This window comes from Sebastes fasciatus, chromosome 5, assembly GCF_043250625.1.
Source record: "Sebastes fasciatus isolate fSebFas1 chromosome 5, fSebFas1.pri, whole genome shotgun sequence".
Classification (NCBI taxonomy): Eukaryota; Metazoa; Chordata; class Actinopteri; order Perciformes; family Sebastidae; genus Sebastes; species Sebastes fasciatus.
Genome location: NC_133799.1, coordinates 37,345,336 through 37,369,884, shown reverse-complemented (window position 1 = coordinate 37,369,884; position 24,549 = coordinate 37,345,336). Strand labels below are relative to the sequence as shown.

Below are 24,549 nucleotides of genomic sequence, written 5' to 3'. Positions count from 1 at the left end.
TTTTCCTCAACACAGAAACAGTTTCCTAGTACCACTAGCAGAAGGTTGTGTTCTGGCTGTTGATACAAACATTTACATTTGAAAATACCTCTGAGAGATTGTTGCTGACCTGTAGCCTCATCACAAACTCTTTTTCTTATAACCGTTTGTTAATGGAGGCAGTCCAGACTTTTTGGACTGCCTTAAGGCTGGCCGACACCAAAAGATTTTTCAAATCTTAATAGATTTGTAAAATGTGAGAGAGCCCACACATAACGACAGGTTATGTTAAATTTAACAGTTTTGTTCCTATGGTGTGTAATGAGCATCGTTTTGGCCACAACACCACACACTAACAGATTCATTCATCAACAACAAGAGTCCAGACTTAATCTCACAATATCTCTCCTCAAACGTGATTTTAGTGTAAATAAACACGGCGGACGACGGGCAAGAAGAATTAGCGATGTTAGTTTTTACTTCGAAGTGAAAATTCATGAAGGATGGATGGATGAAGTCATGGAGACAAGTTAAATAATCGTGTTGTTACCACAAATCAACAAGTTGGTCCTCCATTTCTGAGCTCCATCTTCATACTACTTTACGTTTTGCATTAGCTCATGCATTAGCCGCGGCCGACATGATGGCGATGGTTGTCTTTCCGCTTCAGTCAGCCTGGTTCTCAATTGGCTATCGTTCTTTCCCTCGTGACTGCGTCATCGGCTGTCCTCGGGGTTCCCCACATACAACAGGATATCTAAACGTTAATATTTACGATGGGGCGGCACGGTGGTGCAGTGGTTAGCAATGTCATTTGAATCTGGCTTGGGGCCCTTCTGTGTGGAGTTTGTATGTTCTCCCCGTGTTAGCGTGGGTCTTTTTTGGTCCAAAGACATGCAGGTTAGGTTCATTGTTGACTCTAAATGTCCCGTAGGTGTGAATGTGAGTGTGAATGGTTGTCTGTCTCTATGTGTCAGCCCTGTGATAGTCTGGAGACCTGTCCAGGGTGTACGCCGCCTTCACCCAATGTCAGCTGGGATCGGCTACAGCCCCCCGCGACCCCTAACGGGTTAAGCGGTTGCAGGTGATTGATGGATGGTTTTTGATTTGAGATCAGTACGGCCAAGATGGACTTCCGAGCCGATCGGGGGATGTAAAAAAAATACTTTTAACATACCTCACACCACAGGAACATCTGGAAAGATAATCTTTAGAACCATCAAAAATCGGGGCTTTGCTGACCATCGTTGGGAGGGGGGAATCGGGCCCAAAATCGGCTTGATTCTTGTGTGTGCCCGCCATTATGCAGTTGTGGCATGAAGCACACACACACACATATACACAGTACAGTATGTGCAGCAAAAAGTGTACTCGCATTTTTCAGGAGCGATAATTAACGAGAAAAGACAAGGGCAAAACAAGTAGCCCAGATTCCTCAGAGTTTCTTGACGCACGTGGGTGTTCACTCCACTCCAAATCAAACCAAAAATCTTAATTCTTACACACTGAGGGCGTGACGAATAAATGACACGAAAATGTGAAATACATACCTGCGTATATTATATGGTGGTATATAGGTGGTGTGTAAAGGCCTTTATTCAGTTTTTTTGGCAGGCTAGGCGCTACTCCATTGCATTGCTGCCTCTCAGGGTTAAGACACCTATAAACGAAAGTCCGGTTTACTCATCAAACGGTTGGTTTGACCTCAGGTCCTGCCTCTGACTGGGCAGAAAGCCAATCATAGTTTTGGATAATGGGGTGGCCAACCAGATTTCATGGGAGGCACCCCAGGCCAATCCCTGGATACGCCCCTCAGTGGAGGCATATTTGGTTTAACCAGTCTACTCCTTTCTTTAAAACAATCTGTAGTGTTTTTTGTTTTAACTCAGTAAAAACTCAAAACAATGGGCCTCAACCTGATAAAACCCACTTTACTACTCTATCGGTCAGAATATTCTGTGATTACTGCAATGTGGGACCTCTTCTTTAAATGTATTTTATATGTTACATGTGTCGGATGGTGTCTGTAAACACACAACATTCAAAGTTGGCTGAGAGAGACGGAGAGCGGCGATGGTCGAGTGAGCTATATCGTGAATGAAGAGAGGGAGCGATGTTATTTTTATTTAATTATTAATTATTAATTATAATTATTAATTAGTGACAAAGCGGAGGTATTTGACCACCTGAATAGGCTGCACACCCTGAACGCTGTTATTGCCCCCCTCCCCTCCCGTGCCGAACACAGCAAAATAACAAGAAAAGAGTAAGAAACCAGGCAGAGGGCTGCAGGGTATCTGGAGCTACAGACACCACCACACACTTCTAGTGGATCAGAAGTGATGATTGATTGTTGATAATTATTTCTGTATCAGTCTATGCATTGTTTTTTAGGAAATTTCTGCATATTATACCTTTAAGTCAATAGTCTGATAGTAAAGGAAAACCAATGTACAGTGCATTTTAAATGACAGTGTAATGAAGTTGAAATGGAAAACAACACACGACAGGATGTGGTGAGGGTATCCAGAGTAACTGCTAATCATTCATGTTTATGAAGGCCTATATGAGTGTGTAAAGACTTCTACCAGCAGCATGTTGCTAACCCCTGTTTAACCTCATCTGTAGTGTACAGGAGGAGGTCTGAGCATGACTGTTTTGTGTCCCAAGCTTTCAACATGCTCTCCTTGCTGTTGCTCTTTCTTTCTGTGCTTCTTTTGTCCATGCTGACAGCTGTCTATAACATAACTGTGTTATTTTGCAAGTGTCTGCTTCCATCAGTTTGTGTCGAGCTGTGTGTTTCACTGTCCATGCCGCCTTGCTGTTTGTACCATCTCTGTTTGCCTACAGAAGAGAGTTCAGATGAGGAAAACACCCCAGTGCTAAATAGGTTCACACGTAAGTTTGCCTTTCAGCTTAACACATTGATGCTGATGGGATGTTTGAAATTGCTGTTTTTTTTAGTTTTTTTTTTTTTAATAGAAATATAGTGCTTAATATATATTTGGGATTTTCTTTAATAAATGTATGTATTTGTTAACAGACAACATACTTAAAAGTGGACAAAAGACAAGTAGCTTTCAAACTAAAAGGCAGTTCTAATTGCTTTACACCTTTACATAAAACAAAGACAATGAGCCCTATTTTTGTGAATCAAGGTGCGAGGCACAAAGCACAGTCAAGTGGACAAAGGGTGGGAGATATTAGAGAGGTTTATGTGGTATGTACCTCCCCACCCACTGACCGACGCTCTCGCCTGATAAAATAACAAACTTCAGCGCACGCAGCTTTTGCTCATTAAAGGGACTGTTTGTCACTTCTTACACGTATGAATAATTGCTGGTCGGTGTCCCATGCGCGCTCGCGTGTGGCTACGCTGTTCAGACTCAGATTCCAACACAAACTACATGGAAGCACCAAAACCGCAAAGTTCTATCTAGTGAAGCCCGTCGGTTAAACAGTGTTGGCCGCGGTCAGAGGACGTTGGGGAGACCGTAGCTTTGGTCTCCAGGGCCGTAGTCTCTGCTGTACTCTGCTCCTCTGCTTGCCTTCATTCACACACCGCACTCGTTCTTGCGCTTTCACTCCACTCTCACGTGCATGCCCGCACACTCCACACTGCAGAAGAGTTAGTAGCTCTGAGAATATCTAGTGGACGTTTGTGCAGAAATAACTGCTGCAGCTCCTCCAGACCAACAGAGGTTTCCCGTGTCTTGTGAAGTGACGGGGCTCCGCAGAGAGAAACGTTATCGTCTCCGACCAAAACTGCAGTGTCTCCCCTGTTTCCTCCGGCTGCGGTCGGGAGGACAGGGTCAGACCCGAGGCTCATTGATGCACGTGGGGAGTGAAGGCTGGCCCTTGTTGTCAGATCCAATAGAAGAGCTACTGGAGCTCAAACTGCTGAAAAAGTTAATGCTGGTTCTGATAGAAAGGTGTCAGAACACACAGTGAGGAGCAGTTTGTTGCGTATGGGGACCGGTCAGGGTGCCCATGCTGTCCTAATGTTATGACTGATCGGTGTATATAGATACTGGAAATTGAACAATATCCCTAAAATGTTACAGTATTGTGGAATGCAGAGAATAAACACTCCATGTGTTTTCTCTCCCACTGATAATGTTCAGCGCATTTTTCCTTCTACAAAAGACTGGAATTTCCACGCCAGCATTACTGTTTGCTCTAATCGGTAAAGCTTTCACTCATTTGTTAGCCAAACCTCGGAGTAATTCAGTGCATTTGGCTTCTGGGCTGATAAAGACCCACAGAGCAGTTCCCCAGTTAATGTGCCAATGAAAATTAATGACATGTGAAAAGCTGATCGCAAAGTCATGGTACGGTGCCGTCCATTGACTGTAATCCAACAGTTTGGTTAAGAACAGATGAAGGAATGTCCTGACAGTCAGTAAAGAGTCGGCGTTCTGTCTGGCTGTGATTCATATTCATGTTTCTCTCTCCTCTGCCCAGCTCATAAGGGCTTCCAGCGCTTCGAGGCTCTGGAGCAGAGCGATTGGTTCAGTCCGAGCCAGGCCGGGGCAGGACTGGCTCCCCGCCAGAGGTTCCTCTTCATCTGCATCCTGGACAAAAAGGTGACTATAGGCATATGTGAATGTCCCTCAGGCCAAGAGAACAAGACAGAGTTCTTCCAAATACAAAAGCTCCTGATTGTTTCAGCTGTGAATACATCTCTGACCACTCAATTACAGTGTTAAATGTCCCTCCCTGGTCCTCTTGTCCATTTAACGGCTGCTTCATCAAAAAAAGTCTGCATCTGCTGTTGACATGCAGATCATTATTTGTACAGGTTTTGACACACACATCTGTCTATGAGATTTCTTTCTTTGACTCCAACTGTGGACCACCAGAAGCAGAGCAGCAGGGGGGGGGGGGTTAATGGCACTGACTAATTCATAATATTTTTTTTTTGTGTGAATCAGTTATTAAATGGGGACAGTTTTCACACTCTGACAACTTGTCTTACCTGAGCTTTAAAGGTGTAATATGTAAGATCTGGCCAGAATTGAAGCAGCAGAGCTAGGCCTCCGCCATTTTGGACTGAAAGCGATTACCGAACGTCAGTAAATCGTCCGCCTACAAAGTGTTGTACAAAAGTAAAACTAAATAATTTCTCTTCTATTGTCATATATTTAATGTTGTTACCGAAAAGTCCTGTGTTGAACAATGACAATATTATGAATATGCACACTATTTACTTACTCACTTATTTAATTATTAGACTTTTTTGCTTCCCAGAGGAATATAAAGTGAGCAATGGACATAAATGGATTTTGAGAGAAATCTCAAACTTGTTCATGTCAAGGATCCAAAATGGAGTCCAACAGACCACAGACCATGGATGTAGAAGAGGGTCCAGTAGACCACAGACCATGGATGTAGAAGAGGGTCCAATAGACCACAGACCATGGATGTAGAAGAGGGTCCAATAGACCACAGACCATGGATGTAGAAGAGGGTCCAATAGACCACAGACCATGGATGTAGAAGAGGGTCCAATAGACCACAGACCATGGATGTAGAAGAAGGTCCAATAGACCACAGACCGTGGATGTAGAAGAGGGTCCAGTAGACCACAGACCATGGATGTAGAAGAGGGTCCAATAGACCACAGACCATGGATGTAGAAGAGGGTCCAACAGACCACAGTCCATGGATGTAGAAGAGGGTCCAATAGACCACAGACCATGGATGTAGAAGAGGGTCCAATAGACCACAGACCATGGATGTAGAAGAGGGTCCAATAGACAACAGACCATGGATGTAGAAGAGGGTCCAATAGACCAAGGACCATGGATGTAGAAGAGGGTCCAGTAGACCACAGACCATGGATGTAGAAGAGGGTCCTAATAGACCAAGGACCATGGATGTAGAAGAGGGTCCAGTAGACCACAGGCCATGGATGTAGAAGAGGGTCCAATAGACAACAGACCATGGATGTAGAAGAAGGTCTAGTAGACCACAGACCATGGATGTAGAAGAGGGTCCAATAGACAACAGACCATGGATGTAGAAGAGGGTCCAATAGACCAAGGGCCATGGATGTAGAAGAGGGTCCAATAGACAACAGACCATGGATGTAGAAGAAGGTCCAATAGACCAAGGACCATGGATGTAGAAGAGGGTCTAGTAGACCACAGGCCATGGATGTAGAAGAAGGTCCAATAGATCAAGGACCATGGATGTAGAAGAGGGTCCAATAGACAACAGACCATGGATGTAGAAGAAGGTCCAATAGACCAAGGACCATGGATGTAGAAGAGGGTCCAGTAGACCACAGACCATGGATGTAGAAGAGGGTCCAGTAGACCACAGACCATGGATGTAGAAGAGGGTCCAATAGACAACAGACCATGGATGTAGAAGAGGGTCCAATAGACCAAGGACCATGGATGTAGAAGAGGGTCCAGTAGACCACAGACCATGGATGTAGAAGAGGGTCCAATAGACAACAGACCATGGATGTAGAAGAGGGTCCAGTAGACCACAGACCATGGATGTAGAAGAGGGTCCAATAGACAACAGACCATGGATGTAGAAGAGGGTCCAATAGACCAAGGACCATGGATGTAGAAGAGGGTCCAGTAGACCACAGACCATGGATGTAGAAGAGGGTCCAATAGACAACAGACCATGGATGTAGAAGAGGGTCCAGTAGACCACAGACCATGGATGTAGAAGAGGGTCCAATAGACAACAGACCATGGATGTAGAAGAGGGTCCAATAAACCAAGGACCATGGATGTAGAAGAGGGTCCAATAGACCACAGACCATGGATGTAGAAGAAGGTCCAATAGACCACAGACCATGGATGTAGAAGAGGGTCCAATAGACCACAGACCATGGATGTAGAAGAGGGTCCAATAGACAACAGACCATGGATGTAGAAGAAGGTCCAATAGACCAAGGACCATGGATGTAGAAGAGGGTCTAGTAGACCACAGGCCATGGATGTAGAAGAAGGTCCAATAGATCAAGGACCATGGATGTAGAAGAGGGTCCAATAGACAACAGACCATGGATGTAGAAGAAGGTCCAATAGACCAAGGACCATGGATGTAGAAGAGGGTCCAGTAGACCACAGACCATGGATGTAGAAGAGGGTCCAGTAGACCACAGACCATGGATGTAGAAGAGGGTCCAATAGACAACAGACCATGGATGTAGAAGAGGGTCCAATAGACCAAGGACCATGGATGTAGAAGAGGGTCCAGTAGACCACAGACCATGGATGTAGAAGAGGGTCCAATAGACAACAGACCATGGATGTAGAAGAGGGTCCAGTAGACCACAGACCATGGATGTAGAAGAGGGTCCAATAGACAACAGACCATGGATGTAGAAGAGGGTCCAATAAACCAAGGACCATGGATGTAGAAGAGGGTCCAGTAGACCACAGACCATGGATGTAGAAGAGGGTCCAATAGACAACAGACCATGGATGTAGAAGAAGGTCCAATAGACCACGGATGTAGAAGAGAGTCCAATCTCTGGATTCAGCTGTTAGTTCATTTTACAACTTTTAGGACGTAATGATTTAAATGAGGGTTATTTAAGTGTTCATACTGGGAAGATGATTTACCTAAAAAAAAAATCATCCCCTGATTTACAGACGTCTCTTCATACATTCATGGCTATGGACTCGTTGGCGTTTTTAGACCAAAATGGCGGCAGCGCAACCGCAGTGCCTTCTAGCAGCTGTTGTCAAAAGTTTTGCCTCTTTTCTTCTATACACTATGTTTTCGTTTCGTCCCCCCCGCCACCAGGAGACTAGTGGGCGGCAGCTCCGGGAGTTCAGTTAGCGGTTAGCTTTAGTAACTTGGATTCAAGCAGCTCAAACCCCAGCGGCGGTATTCACAGCGGGCTGGTGACGCTGGGTCTAACCTGTGTAACGGCAGCAACAGAAAGTTTGCTGATCCGGTGGAGAGTCGGGGCGGTCCCACTGGATCAGACCCCGATGCTGGGGTTTGCACTGGCTGAATTTGTGTTTCTACAGCTCCGCTAACTGAAGGTCTGTCTCCCGGCAAAAGTACCAGTTGTTGAAGAAGCGTACACGGAGCGCACAGACCCGGTTAGTGGCACAGTAATCATACAGATGGCTAATGTAAACTATAGGCCGACGCCATACGTAAAGATTATAAGATAGCAGTGTTGTTTACCGAGGACTGTAAATTGAGATCATATGGACCCAGTAGTACAGGTGAAATGCTGACCCCTACTTGATTGGAGCATGTAGCTACATCTTACACATTGCACCTTTTAACAGCTAGAGAGGTGCAACCATAACATGATACATACACGTGTGTGATGCCTTCACTGCTCTGGTGTTTACATGCCACAACTTGTGTAAGTGCAAGCATCGTATGTGTGTGTGTTTGACTTGTCATGTGTCATATTGTAACCCTCACTGCTTTAGGTGACGCTGTACAGCTATAACTGGTCTGTGGACCTGGGCGCCTCTCTGAATCGTGAACTGGTCCGCCTCGTGAAGTGGCAGAATGCGAGGGCTCATGTCGTTCACTGCCTGCTCAACCAGAAGATGGGCCTCTTCCACCACTACTGCTTCTCCGATGCACCCATCCACGAAATGGACTCCAAGCAGGTAAAGACACTGACTCAGCTCCTAAGGTGAAGCGTTGACAGCAGAAAAAGAAATTGGCAATCTCTCTTTACATCAGCTACATTTCTAATGCTGTATCTTTCTTTGAAATAAAGTGCAGTGGAAATTGCTCCAGTTTTTAGAATGGAAGGAATTTAAAGTTTTTTGAGGCGCTGGAACACATCAGGATTAGGAGTAAAGTTTTAATGTTTTTACAAGTTCTAACTCAAGGCAGCCATTTACTACTTGTTCTGTCAACAGAAAAATAAAATGAGACACACAGATCTTAACAGGACTTTTAGGATGAAATCAAAATGACCTCCGTCAACATTCGCTACCTCACGTACAGCACATTAGACTGCTTTTACAGACATGCTGACACACTTTTAAATATGTCACTAAAAAGCCTCTGTAATGCCTCCTGTTTCAAACTGCCAGTCAGTGTGCCTGCATACGATGGGGGGTTGGGAGCTGCTGAGGAGAGTGGGCTGCTAGTTCAGGTGGAATCAGCCTGTAAGGGTGGCATCTGGATTCACACTGTTGCAGAAGGTAGCAGGTTCCAGGGCACATTTCATACAGCTGTTGTATCCTGGGGAGGAATCCCGGTGGCAAGTGATGATGTCACTACCTGTGTACTAGCAGCCTGTTTGACATGTGCTTCTCATGGTATTCATCATGTTTCTACACTCAGAATGATCTAGTGTACCTGCAATCATGTTGTTTCTACTTGTACCATGATTGGTGAATAGGGTCAAAAATGTAACTAATAGGTCAAACTTCCCAAGTTGATTGCTTACATTTAGACAATTATTTTTTGTATTACAAGATTTCTGAAAAATTCTGCTTAAATATGCAAATGTGGCATTATCTTATCAAAAATAAATCCATAAATCTGAAAATACTGTCAACAGCCATAAATCAGGCTACATATGAGGTGATTTATGGACAAACCCCTCTTTAAAAACCTCATAAAAATGGATAGGAATGAAACTGGAAAGTCTGATGTATGAAAGTGCTACTGAAGTGGAGATTTCTGGCGTCTGAGAAAAAAACCTCAAACGGCCTTTAAAGATATGGATCGTAAAATGCCATACATTTTGCAAGAAACTACAGGTGAATATGGTAAAAACATTTTTTATAAAATTATTATTTAAGGGACTCTAGTTTTGGTCGGAGACGATAACATTTCTCTCTGTGGAGCCCCGTCACTTCACAAGATACGGGAAACCTCTGTTGGTCTGGAGGAGCTGCAGCAGTTATTTCTGCACAAACGTCCACTGTACATTCACTAGATATTCTCAGAGCTAAACTAACTCTTCTGCAGTGTGGAGTGTGCGCGCATGCACGTGAGAGGTGGAGTGAGCTGAGCGAGTAACGAGCGCGGTGTGTGAGTGAAGGCAGGCAGAGGAGCAGAGACTCCGGTCCTGGAGACCAAAGCAACAGTCTCTAGTGAAGCTTCACTAGATACAACCAAGAGGTTTTGGTGCTTCCGTGTAGTTTGTGTTGGAGTCTGAGTCTGAACAGCGTAGCCACAAGCGAGAGTGCATGGGACACCGACCAGCAATGATTTATACGTGTAAGAAGTTACAAACAGTCCCTTTTAAATATTTAAATATTAAATACTCAAAAATCACCTTTAAGGTACATTTTGAACAGATTAAAAATGTGTGATTAATTTACGATTAATCGTGATTAATCACGGACAATCAAATTTCGATTGCGATTGAATATTTGAATGGATCGACAACCCTTATTGAAACTATTAACTTAAACTGGATGGCGAGTTATTAGTAAATTGAAGTGAATGTTTGAATTAAAATGTAATCAATTCCAGGTGAAACCAGTGTTCCAGTTGCCATCCAGTAGAAACGCTACCTTCTCTCCCATGCTCCTGTACCCTGTTGCTGCTTTATTCAGGCTTCTTTTCTTTTTGAGTATCTCAGCAAAACTGCTGGACCTCCTGTATTAAATATGGAGCTGCAGATCAATATGCGACTGATGGACTCGGCAGCCCAAACCAAAACAAGATTTCTCAGCCATGTGACTAAGCATTTTTATTCTTCTTGATTCTTACCCCTCTGTATTTCCTATTGATCATATCCTGGAAATACAACCCTGTCACATACACAGCCTTGTTTTTTCAAAATGAAACACTTAACTACCTCAATGCAATTTAGACCTTGTCAGTTTCCATTTATCCTCTTGGATTATTTACAATCAGCTTTGGCATAGAGAGGTCTGAATAGGGAAGTTTTCAGAGTCTGTAGCTTTTTTTTTTAAATTGTGCTTCCAGTGACAAAACTGTTTGCTCAGCATATTTAACCACCCGTCTTCCTTCACACTCCTACTCCTGCTCTCCTCAGGAGTCAGCTGTCATATCAACCTCACTGTTCCCACTGGTGAGGAAGAGGACAGTGGTGCAGAAAGACATTTTCAACTTCGAGCCCACTGATTTTCATTTCCACAGCCGCTGGTCAGAAGCTGGAGAGCCTGACGCAGTGTGAAAGACCATGGGAGCACTTGCGTATTAAGATTTTGCAATGAAGCACTTTTTTGGGGGGGACATTTGGATTGTGACAGTAGGCTAAAGATATATTGATAATTGGGTGACTAAAAGGTTGCTGCGTCCAGTCTTGGAACAGGTTGAGAAAATGTGGGTAGAGAAAGCTCATGAGTGTCCCCCCCCCCCCCCTCCCCAACAACTGCTGTTGACGTAAAATAGCAATGTTTTTCCCATCATTTTTAAAGGAGCCGTGTGTAGCATGCGTGTATATACATGCGTGTATATAATCACCTGAAAATATTAATCATTGTGTTTGTATTGCCTTAAAATTATCCGGTTATATCTAGATACAGAACGGGTCCTCTTCACGGAGACCGCCATGCTTCCACAGTATCCCACAACGGACAAACCAAACACTGCCTCTAGTTTGGTTCATTCGCGTTTTTACATTTTTGCATCAGCCGCTGTATTTCTCCTACACGCTTGGTACACGGGAGAATTTCAGTTGTTTGCAATCTGCAACCTCACCACTGGAAGCCACCAAATCCAACACTCTACACCTTTAACTACCATGCCAAATACGAGGCCACCGGGCTGCCGGTTTCCCTCATCTACAGGCTTATTGAAAGAGGCCGGGACGCCCGTCTTGAGCTACGGGGTATGACACGCGTGGTGTAACTGGAGCTGCAGTCGTGCGTTGCTATTGGCTCAATTTCGGCGAGTGCAGACCAGATTTTACTGCGCATGTGTTGTCCCCCAAAGATATGACACAATGATGATGCGTGACATGTCCTCTTTTCACCCTCCTTGCCTCATCTCAAGCAGTACTAGGCTGCCATTGTTTCTAAAAAAGCCATTTAATGCGCATGGATCAACGTACAGTGTTCCGGTTTGGGGGTTTGAAAATAAGGTCACCCTAGTTTAGGTGGCATTGCCTTTGTTAATAACTGCCCTTACTGTATACAGTGTTTAGGGGGCGTTGTCTATGTTAATAACTGCCCTTACTGTATACAGTGTTTAGGGGGCGTTGCCTATGTTAATAACTGCCCTTACTGTATACAGTGTTTAGGGGGCGTTGTCTATGTTAATAACTGCCCTTACTGTATACAGTGTTCAGGGGGCGTTACCTATGTTAATAATAAGCAATCGGCCACATGCCTTCAATATATGATCCAGTGGGTTTCATCATTCAGCACACCTGGGTAAGAGCAGATTTGGATGGAAAATTAAGAGAAGATATGAGAGAATTTTAAGAGAATATTGCTGCACGAGGCCCAATGTGTGTCACGTGGTTGGCAGTAATTTGATAACGTGCGCAATATCAACTGATATGTAATGATCAAGTGGGAGATCTAGGCACACAAACTGTTTCAGCATCTCGAAGTGCACCTGCTGTTGTGGTTCATGTATGTGCAGCAGCGCAAAGTGCAAAAGGGACGAGGGATTCTTATTCCTGAAGGAATCTGTGTTTAATCAATCTCCACACAGAAAACCTTTGGCCAGCTACTGTTCCAGCTTAGGAATAGCATGGAGGATGCACAGAGTGGGTGGATAGGTTAATAGGGCACAGCAGCTCATTTTGGCCCCAGGCCCCCCCCAGCAGGTCAATCTGGCCATGGTGACATTGACACAAAGACTGCAACGCAGGCAGTTGAGTTAATATTAAGAAAGGTTAAAAACTACAGGAAAATGTCATGTTCAGTGTTGTTCCTTCGTTGTTGTGTGGATCAGGCTGCAGTAGAGATTTATTAGAGCAGCATTTTACAGCAAAGACGACACCAAATGCCCTTTTAGCCTTCCCCCTACGGGCAATTACAAAACAAGCTCAAAGAATAGAAAGAACCAAACTTTTCCTTTCCCTCCGATGGCCCCGCTCTTCATCGCTGCATTACTAATGAGTCCGGACAGAAGGCAGAGTCAGAGCAGCAGAAAATTTGCCTGAACAGAGCTTCATCTGTCATGGTCCTGATGAGAAGCAGAGGGAGCACCAGTGCCCAGTTAGAGCCTCCAGCCTGTAGGCATAGTGCAGCCAGCTCTGCCACACTGGGGCATCTGGACCCTGAGCTGCTCCGCTGAACTAACTCGCCCAAAAGTTCCTCTCAACAGCAACCAGGGCACACCAACAACGCTCTGGGAGTGGATGTATCCAATAATAATAATAATACCCATCAACAGTGAATCTATTCTAGCATCCGAGTGTTGAAGCTGACCATGCAGACATTAATTCCCCCTACTGTAAGTTTTCAGTGGGATGAAGATGTCATTAACTTAAATATTCCTTATGAGACTTGTTGGATGATGCTTTCACTCTAACAGTGAGCATTATTATTTGAAAGTACCTATCCTCTCTGCTTCTGATGCTTCTTTAGTCTGTCTTTGCTGTCTTTTTGTTCTGCATTCATTGTCAAACCATTCAATTGATGTCCCATCTGTCTCTTCCAGGATCCCAACCCATTCCTGAGCCCCTCCATGGAGCCTGATGCGTTGCTGCGTAGCGCAGTTCCTCCTTTGCCCAGTAAAGAGCAGGGCAGGCTAGGTAGCTCTGGCCGAAGTCTTGCTCCGCTCCACTTCCCCTCTGAGCTGCTTCCCTTTGACGAGGCTCTGAGGGACGTGTGCACCATCCGACCCTTGATGGAGGGGGATGTGGTGGCCCGACATGGCGGCCAGCTCTTGGAGATCAAAGCTGCTGAGCGGAGAGGTTAATACTGCTACTACTACTACCACTACTAATAATAATAATAATAATAATAATGATAATAATTATATCATTTTTGTCCAATGAGCCCATCAAGCTCCACACTGGACAGGAAGGGTAATGGTTTTGTCTTTGTGCTGACAGAACTGGAGAAACAGATGAAGATAGAGAACCTGTTTGTGACTTGGCAGCAGAGGTCCGCACAGTCCAACATGCCCATCTCCGTAAGTAGCCCACGTCACAGTTCTGAGAGCCTCATGTAGATATAACAAAATGTTTGTAAGTCAGATGTGCTAAATTCAGAGCATATCTATTGCCTCACACACGGCTCTCAACATGGCGAAAGCTGAGCAGGCGGCCCGCAGCTAACGGTGCTAACAGCGCTAATGGTACGTGCCCACAGGATCCGTCATTTCCACTTTTCCCATTCATTGTCTATTTAAGCAGCCGTGCAATGCATTCTGGTAGTGCAGTGTTGCGTTTCGAGAGACGGACCATCACGTTTGCCGCTCCTCATTTGCATAAAGTTGAGTGCTGGGCTACTCCATGCAAATCAAGGCCGTCCAGCGCGGCTCGCTGCCTCTGGAAACTCCTGAGAACGTTTGAAACTAACCGTTGTCAATCTAAAATGAAGGCAGAGTCAGCCACTGCATGGCTTATATCTCGCCTCAAAAGTTTTCAGAAACGTTTCGGTGAACTATTTTCAGAATATAAGAGAAAAAAGATTTCCATGTTGCCGCCATGTTGGATGGTTTGAAGGCCGTGAGCAGACAGCCCAAAGTGAAAGTGTTCGTCCAATCAGGTGCCTCGTGGCCTGGTAGTCTATCAAGCGTCCAATGCTGGGCCACTCACATCCAAAAACGCCCCTGTGGACACACAACGGTGCTGACAGAGCTAACAGTGTCTACATGAGGGGACGGCATTATAAGCTGTAACCGACGTATGAGCGCAGTGCAGAGCGGCAGCCACTCACATGCACGAACATGCACTATAAGACACACTGCCTGGCTATGTCAACAAAGCACAGAGGAGCTCTGTCTAAATCACACACAGAGGCAGAGCGACTTCATTCTCTGCTCAGGTAGACATTATTCCTCTATATCTTTACATAGACTATAGTTGTTTGATGCCATACTAATGCTCTGAATATCATATAGAGAACTTTTAAAGGAACAGTGTATAGCATTCAGGAGAATCTATTGGTAGAAATGGAATATAATATTAATAAGTATGTTTTCTTTAGTGTATAATCACCTGAAAATAAGAATCGTTGTGTTTTCGTTACCTCAGAATGAGCCGTTTATATCTTCATAGGGAGCGGTTCCTCTTCATGGAGCCGGCCGCCATGTTTCTACAGTAGCCCAGAATGGACAAACACTGGCCCTATTGAGGGACATTTGCATTTTCACATTTTCGCATCATTTCAGTTGGCAAGTCAACGCTAGATGCTGCCAAATCCTGCACTCTGCACCTTTAATACAGCACTGTAATAATTGAAGGATATGCTGACACCGTAGGGAGAAGTGGACAACATCTGCTCTTTATTCCTCATGTACAGAGTAAATGTTTCTTTTTAATGGCAGCGGGAACAGATCAGATCACATTAATATCTTGTTTTCTGATTTGTGGTTCTGACTAGGGTACAATTATAATTTGAGGTTGTTTCACTTTATTCTATCACTTTTCATGAGGGAAGGTGGACGCAGCAGTTCTGGAAGTGTTCAGCAGACGGACAGTGATTGTAATTTGTAGTTTCTTCATTGCGAGAAAACCTTTAAGTACTGTTAATTAACTGTTCGCACACTGTTACTGTTCTTGATCCTTTATGATTAATAGTCATGAAAACTCTTCTTCTGAAAGTATAACACTTTGGTGTTCACTATCAAGACATCAGATGATGTGATTGTTCACAGTTAATCACAATGAGTCGCAAATTAATCACACATTTTTTATCTGTTCAAAATGTACCTTAAAGGGTCAAGAGTTTAATCCTCTTATCAATATGGGAGTGGGCAAATATGCTGCTTTATACAAATGCATGTATATACTGTATGTATTATTGTAAATCAATTAACAACACAAAACAATGACAGATATTGTCCAGAAACCCTCACAGGTACTGCATTTAGCATAAAACAATATGCTCAAATCACAACATATCAAACTGCAGCCCAACAGGCAACAACAGCTGTCAGTGTGTCAGTGTGCTGACTTGACTATGACTTGCCCCAAACTGCATGTGATTATCATAAAGTGGGCATGTCTGTAAAGGGGAGACTCGTGGGTACCCATAGAACCCATTTACATTCACATATCTGGAGGTCAGAGGTCAAGGGACCCCTTTGAGAATGGACATGCCAGTTTTTCCTTGCCAAAATGTACCAATTGGTATCAATGAATTCCTCAGGTCTTCTAGTTTCATATGATACCAGTATCTTCACTCTAGCTTTAAAACTGAGCCCACTACAACCAAGAAATTGCACGTTGTGTTAATGCGTTAAAGAAATTGGTGGCGTTAAAACAAATTTGTGTTAACGTATTATTATCGCGTTAACTTTGACAGCCCTAGTTTACACAGAATCTCAGAAAAAGGCTTTTTGTTGTGTGCTTTCAAACAATGTATGGTTTGTCAATGTTGAGAAAGGACTCAACCAGATGTCACCCTAGATAAGCCCAGCCTGTGTTCACACCACTGACTTTACAGAGGTTCATTCCAACGCTAAACACTAAAATGTTTTTGATGGGTTAAGCCAGGTATGAGCCTCTATAGTTACTGTACATGACAGGACCATATGTGATTATGAAGTACAGACTCATGCATGATCATCAAAGGTATTGACATCTGGTGTGGTATCGTACTTTTGCTCATGGGTTCGTTTAGAAAGGTCAAAATGTTGTTAGATATTGGACACATTGAAGAAACATAATGTGAACAATCTAACAGCAAATTGGATCTGACCAGTGAGTCAGAAAGAAGTATTACATTCCTGCACGGTGAAAGTAGCCTAATATTATCTGATATTGGAGCTAATTGGACTTGACAAAACCTAGGGGAGTGGTGCCTCTCACTACTTTATGGCTTTAAGGGTTCACAATCAGTTCATTCCTCGGGGAAATCATTTAGTATTGGCTTGTTCCAAAGTGGGGAATATCGGGGCTAATTAAAAAGGTTTCTCTCTTCCACAGTGACATCTCAAGAGAGGTTACATGGTGGCTTAAAATTTATGAATTTGATATTTCAACAGACACCCACAGAGCACTCTAACTCAAGCACATCCAAGAGCCTGACCCGGGTCCAACAGGGCCCCACCTAAAATTGGTTTTAGGTGGATTTTCATGCCACTGGATGAACTAAATTAAATATTAGATGTGATCTGACTGCATGAACGTCAAGCCTCATGTACTTAATCCACTTTAGTATCCATCTGCCCCTGAAAACTGCTAAGTCTTGACTACGATGAGCTACGATATACGGTCCTGTAGACATCATTTTTGAGTCCAAACTTTTTTCTAGTCTTCCCACTTCTCTCAAAGTTCACCCTCTCCAGTGTCATCATCTCATCATAACCTGGATGTCTCAACAGGGGACTGATTTGGAGACTCTGAAGCAGTCGTCCAGGCTGGTCCACTACTGTGCCACCCCTCTCCTCTTTGATCCCGTCTTCCGCAAGCAGATCCAGGAGGAGCAGATTATTCAGCCTCCAGTGAAGGTATGTTTGCCGCCTGACTCAGAGGAAAGTGACAGAAAGAGGAGGTTGTGTCTTTGTCTATAGATAGTGATTTTATGATTCAATACTCACTCAAGTGCATGCATTAACATGCTTCATACATATCACTATTCACTAGCAACACAAACTATATTGATAGTGGAGACAGCTGTGCATTTAGCCTCCTGTGTGTTGCAGCACCCTTTGTGATATTTGGTCATATTATTTATTATTGTTTTAATGGCTAATTCAACATGTGACCAATTAGACTCTTGGCGAACACCGGCACATTTGCAGTGATGTTGATCAATGTGCATTGTCCCTGGAAAATAGTAGGGGGTTATTGTGTAAAAATGGACCTGACAAATTTGTCCTGGTCATTCTAATGAATTCATCCATCCATCCATATCAAGGATTCAATGATCATTTATTGTCATTATGCAAAAGCCTTTTCAGTTACTATAGCCTACAATTACCTACTCAATGAGAAGAATGTGTCAGTACTTACATAGCCCAACAAAAATATTTGTTTTGTGAAACATAAATTAAGAGTAGTGTAAATGTAAAGTGCTTAGTGTTTCTCACACATAGACTTTACTTGGGCGGGCCGCCCATATATCAACGGCAGCCTATATTTGGCGACCCATTTTAGCATTTTTCATTTAATTTTTTTTGTATCCGTCCGAGAGAACGACACCATCCGGGATCGATTAACTAGTGGACTAGTAGTGGCAGAACGCCGCTGGGGAGCGGATGGACAGCTCTGCTCTGCTGGTGCAGCCTCAGGCCTCGCTGTTTTACTGATTCATTTTTCATTGAACATAACAACGTTCTTGTCGCTGATCGTTCTCTGAGACAGTGTAATACTCCCACATGGACGACTTTTTCTTTCACTTTCATTTGTAAACAAACCACATTCACCCTCCGTCTTGTCCAGCCAGCGGCTTCTTCTCTGAATCAGCAGCTGGTTCCTGTTGTCCGACACAGGCTGCAAATAACCAACACAACATTTAGCCGGCGCAAAATTGATGCAACACAACTGATAAACATCGGCCACTGCCAACGCTGAAAGTCATCTTATTTGCCGATAGGCCGATGGCTGTCAACAAAGCGAATATCTTCTTCTGCCAATAAATCGGCACATCCCCAGTAACCTAGTGGTTATTAGACCTAGTTTAAGGTATATTTTGTTTGCTTAAAGCTACAAGGAACTTTCATTTTGTGTTGATTTTGGCGGTCCCTGTGGACAAAAGCGGTAGTGTTTTAGAGCTCCAGAGTCCCTTTAGAAAACCCGCGTAGTCCTGGTTCTGGTTCTCCCATACCTCCCTTCCCTCCAACGGGCCCGGCAATACGGCCCGGGCCTCCAGCAGCATGGAGTCGTGTTGGCTCTCAACGGGGACCGACGGAGCAGCGAGGTGAAGCTCTGCTCCTGGCCGGAAGAGGAGCTGCTGCTGACGGGCGCATAGTTTTCCACCTCCCGCCGGAGCTCCGACTACGGAGGCCCTGCTGGAGGCCCTGCTGGAGGCCCTGCTGGAGTCTGGGCTGAAGGAGTATCTGGTGAACCTGCATGATTTTGTCTGATTCCGCCGGAATCGGACCCGGTGGCACCGACGACAAGCATTAAGAATAACTATATAGAAATAGCAGATCTTCTCTCTGAAGGTCACGTTTGCTTATGAAGGTCAAACAGAGGAATCAGTGTTACATTGAGACTGTTTCATAACCAGTCAAAAGTTCCTCACAGTACCTTTAATCTACACAATGGTACACAAAATCAGGTCTGCATACTTGAAAGAGTCTTGTGTGTTTAAGTGATGTCCACTGTTCTGTGTGTCAGAAACGCCATCGCTCCAGCGACTCCACAGCGTCAGGTCGGGACCGAAGCTACAGCACCGACTCAGCTGACATGCTGCCCAGCCGGCTGAAGGAAGAACCCTGGCTGCTGGAGATTTCTAGCACCTTCCTCCAGCAGTACGTCCAGTACCTGCAGAGCATGGGCTTCATTCTCGTCCAGGTCCGACCTCAGTCTCCAGCTCGCAGGTCTGTTTCTGCAAAAAATTGTTTTTTTTGGGTTGATGAATGTCTTGTGACCATTATTTCTCTTTGCCAGTGTTATACACCGTAAAGCAGGACATGCCATGCACATCAAATCCTGATTACAGTAGACAAAGTAGATGGAATTTAATTCATTTTCTAGTAGTACACTGTTTTTCAAACAACAGCCCAAGCTTTTGGTTTGCTGTTTGAAAAATATATGAACTTCTTGACCATTCCATTGGTAAATGGATAGTATCTGTTACGCGGTGTCACGAGGTGTTCTTCCTCATATTTCTGCTCGTATTTTGTGTGAAACTTAAAAATGAATCAGTCCATCTCTGCCTCTCTACCATCCTCCTAGTCTCCTTCTCCTCCATAGTGAGCAGCATTCATCCATTAGTCATCATATGTGTTTTGATCCTTGTCTGACCTATGACCTCCAAGCACTTCTGCCCCATGGCTGATGTAAGCAGAGCGGATGCAGGGCAGATGGCTGTCCTGCCTGCCTGTCACTTTCTAGGCTCAGACTGTGTGACTCTCTGAATTATGTCTCACGGGTTAGCTACATGCTGTTGGTGGTCCATTATCCCTTGGGCCCAGACTTCTCTGATTTAACCAGACCCTAGGTGACCCCTGTCCTGCACCCCTCCATCCCTTACAGCATCGCCCGGGCTCGCGCTGCCATGCTGAGCTCTATGTCATCGGAAGGGAGGATGTCTTTTTCTTATGTAAAGCAGAAGAGCGAGGACAGCCCTAAGGTTAGTGTTCACCTCAGAGAATCAGAAATATTATTCTCCACACACACACACACACACACACACACTCACACACTTGGGGATTGAGCCAGGCTGCTATTGTAACAATGACCCCTATAAATATGAAATGTCTCATTAAATCTGAGTCCATATTGCCAAAAACAGTTCTTCTCTTCGTTCCTTTTTCACCATTTGCATTGATTCCCTTCTTGAAACCTTGAAATCAATTTCTGAATATATATTTTCAGAACCTGGAATTAGTAGTAATAGTAGTAGCAGTTAAGTTAAATGCTTTTACTACATGCAATCTAAGACACCAACCTGTACCCAGTCTGCAGCGGGAATATCTAACACCAAATATCAGATGTGACGGCCATAAAGCACATCTGTGTTTGTAAATGAGGCACTGGCTCTGACACATTGCTGTTCACTATATATATTTTCATATATTTTTCCCACTAAACTGGATTTGTGCTTCTGAAGACGATATTGATGGTGATACATTGTGTGTGGTGTTGCATTAATGAAAAAAGACTGCAGTGCTCCACTAGCTGCTGGGCGTTCAGGAAACATGCTGATTTTTTAGTCAGGTAGTGGTAACCTTTTCATTACTGCTAACATCAGTGAGAGGCGGCTCGGATTAGAGGTCCAGGGCTCAACACTAACTTTTAAAAGTGGTTGCCAGGCTGGCAACTAGGCACCAGCGTTTGGTTGCCAAAACTGAAAACACGGTTGCCATTTTTAGTCCCCTTATATTTTGATTAATTAAAATACTCTACAGTTATACGTCAGCTTAATAATGAAAATGGGACATAAAAGAAGCTGGTTCCTTGTTCTTTGAGGCACACGACTTCAACAACTCACAAATAGGGATGCCCCCCCCCCGAAACCCAGTGCTGAATTGGAACTGGGGGGTTGGCAGGAGCTCAAACAGAGTGTTTCAGACAGATGATGAAAAGAGGTGTTGCAGCACAGCTGGTATGAGAAAAGAAATAAAATAACAGCACAAAATATCAGCAACATGGCTTAGAAAGCAGCTGTGTCTGCCTTCCAACACCTGTATTAGACAAACTGTAATGTTGAGATTGTTTTGTAAATGAACTTTGCAGACTACAGCGTCTGGCACCACCGCGTACCACCTCCAGAGGGCGCTGCCAGGGGGGATCGTGTTGATGGAACTGGCTTTTCAGGTGAGGTTCGGATCATCAACTATGCACACTGACATATTTGCTAACATCACAAAGGTATACATCTCCTGGTCCATTTAAATGTTTTAGCACATTTTATACAATTCATGCATGTTTAAATATAATGCCAATAATTTTACAATGACTTCCCCGTGATGGCCATTGGTGTCAGTCAGTGTATGACAATGCAGTATAAAAATCAACTTTCACAGCCTTCATCCTTTCAAACTGGTTGAGTTAAAAAATTGGTTACAAGTATTACGCTATGTGACAGTAACTGACCACCCGATTTTACTGCTATCAGGCCATTAAATAGGCATGATCAGTCGCTGTAAGCACCATAGATGTGGGTAAATAGGGTCCTACTACACCCAATACATTGTTAAAGTGAAACTTTAAAGCAACACGTTCTAACTTGTTGTAAAACTGAATGAAATGTAACAAACAAAAGGCTTCTTTAGACTTTGTTTGTAAACGCGGCACATAAAATTTGCTTCGCGTTTGGTTTGAATGCGATTAGTTTAGTGTTTAGTGTTAGCATGCTAATGTTCAGCTGACGCTGATGGGGATGTCATAGGTTTTGCAGTTATTTGATCATTAACCATAGTGTTGGACATATTCAAATATTGACCTGATGATGGCGCTCAGAGAAAAGTCAGAGGGTCCCCAAAGTCATTAGGATTCATCATCTGGGGACCATAAATGTCTACAAAATGTCATTTAATTTCATCCAATAGTTGTTGATACGTCACCCTGGACTAAAGTGGTGAACCGATTGCCTGACTGACGTTGCCATTCCTAGAGCCGCTAGCAGCGTGGCTCTAGGAATGAACTGAAGCAGGAGAGGTTGTGATATCCTGTCTATTAGTACCTAGCACAGGTCAAGCTCCAAAAACACTACCACCTACACATCCCATACTGCAACATACATCTTTTATCAGACTTGTGCAGACTTCCTGTTAACAATTTGTAGTTTCCCATCCCCAGCTCAGATAACCACTAATTTAATTTTCTCAGACTTGACAGCTCCTGCAGAGCCACAGAAGACATACAGTAATACTGCTTTCTTGAGCTTAGACAAAAGTGCAATGAGGCAAAATGTTTACTTTCACGAGAAGATATTAATGGGACCAGGAGTAATGTGTGATTACAGTTCTGTGTTGTCACGGTACAGTAAGTTTGACCCTGTATGCATTGTCTGGTTTTCCAGCCATATTATTTCCAGGCAAACATCACCATTAGTTTCCTGGTGTCTGGGTTTTTGTTTTGTTTTTCGCTACTGTAGGCTCAGTGGGAAATAAACCCACTGAGACATAATGTTGTGCTTGTGTAGATGGACTTGCATGGCTAAGTCTGAATTCCCAGTGAAGGCCATTTCAAAGGTCTTAAAATATCATCCTGTCTCTCTGAAACCTGTAGCTTCTCTGATGAACAGTAAAGTAAACTTCTTCTACTCCCAATCCCCCCCCATATGATGGCTTCATCAACTCGTCAGCCACACATTAATTATATTGTTTTCATGAAATAATCACGTGTTCTCCATATGCCTTCTCCTTCTGCCAGGGGTGTTACTTCTGCGTGAAACAGTATGCACTGGAGTGTTCCCGCATTCCCATGGGCCAGACAGTCAACTCCCAGGTAAATGATTGACAGAACTCTGCACTGCTGTGTGAACACACAACACTGAGTGGTGCCTTTTCTTCTGTGGGCTTTTGTAGGATTGAAAGCATGAAAGAGAGCGCAAGAGTAACAGAAAATGGAATACAAAGTGATTTAATTGTCTCAGTTTCACATGTGAAAGGGCAGGTGTACTGATCCCCTTGTGTACCAGTGGTTTTACAGTAGGGTCCTGGGACTTCTGGGGGAGGTCTAAGGGTCCTGAATTGGGTTCCAGGGATTCTTAAGGAGGTTTCAGGGCTACTTGATGGGCTCCCACAACCCGTTCTCACTCCCAACTCGTCAAATACCGCTGTTTGGTCAGTGCCGCATCGGCATTGGAAACCGACGCACAAACGTACCCTTTAGCAACAGTATGTGATGAACCGGGCTTTCAACTGACTCCAATGTAAACCCAACTGCGGTGTTATTATACGGTCGGAGCAAGTGACGTCGTATTAATAGTGTGAGAATCCGTTCAGGGCATGCAGGCGGGACGGGTGGTGGACAGGTCAAACAAACACAAGACTTTCAACCAGGAGACCTCTGTTAGTGTCCCGTGTGAAACTAAAAGTAACGTCAGTCGTTGGTCATGTGACTCATCGGTATCGTCAGTCCTGTGAGTCATGTGAGTAGTCGGTATCGTCAGTCACGTGAGTCGCTAGTCAGTGAAGTTAACGTCAACCACGACCGTTTCCTAACCCTAACTAAGTGGTTGTGTTGCCTAAACCTAACCTGTGAAAACGGAAGTTTATTTTGAAAGGACACTATGCATGTAACGAGCGTATATTGACACGCCGTCCCTGACAAGTCCAAAAGTAGCACAAGAAGGGTACCCCGTGCGTCGGTCTCCGATGCCAAACAGCGGTATTTGACGAATTGGGAGTGAGAATGTGTTGGCTTCCGGGCCTCGGAGGAGGTCCCCGGGTCAGTAAAACCGAAAGTTTGGATATTCCAGAGGTCTTTTTAGGGATTTGTGGGGCTTCCCTGCAACATTAGTTTAATTTCACTGTATTTATTTGATAGAAATTATTGCAATTAAAAATGACTAATGACATTCCCCACTTTGATCTACTCAAAGATCAAGTGAGTTTAGGTGTCTAAAAGACACCTAAACTAAAGGTTTTGCTGCTATGTGGTCATTGCTCTAGTTTTGTTTTATTTTGTTGCTATGATATCATTGCTGTGGGATTTCTTTTCCGTCTATATTTTGGATGCCAGATGGTCTTTGCTGAGATTACAGTACAGTTAATAGTGTGTGGTGTCCCGTTCCTGGTTATCTGTTTGATGAAGTTGGTACTCTTTGCTTTCTCTGTTCATCCGTAGTGGAGGTTTTTGCTAATAGAAACTACAGTTATCAAAAGATAAAGATGCATATATTTTTGTTATTGTTAACAAATGCCATGAAAAGACTAAAA

The 24,549-nt window shown here is 43.9% G+C and overlaps 1 protein-coding gene across 1 annotated transcript in view; it reads left to right on the top strand.

The window, feature by feature from the left end:
* szt2 (SZT2 subunit of KICSTOR complex) overlaps window positions 1-24,549 on the top strand; it is a 151,860-nt gene that overhangs the window by 99,708 nt on the left and 27,603 nt on the right. Inside the window, exons 59-68 of the mRNA XM_074636837.1 lie at window positions 2,830-2,877; window positions 4,444-4,565; window positions 8,409-8,594; window positions 13,537-13,792; window positions 13,934-14,013; window positions 17,374-17,499; window positions 19,334-19,536; window positions 20,195-20,291; window positions 21,398-21,478; window positions 23,039-23,113. Of these exons, the coding sequence (XP_074492938.1) occupies window positions 2,830-2,877; window positions 4,444-4,565; window positions 8,409-8,594; window positions 13,537-13,792; window positions 13,934-14,013; window positions 17,374-17,499; window positions 19,334-19,536; window positions 20,195-20,291; window positions 21,398-21,478; window positions 23,039-23,113 (1,274 nt within the window). The remainder of the gene's footprint in view (window positions 1-2,829; window positions 2,878-4,443; window positions 4,566-8,408; window positions 8,595-13,536; window positions 13,793-13,933; window positions 14,014-17,373; window positions 17,500-19,333; window positions 19,537-20,194; window positions 20,292-21,397; window positions 21,479-23,038; window positions 23,114-24,549) is intronic.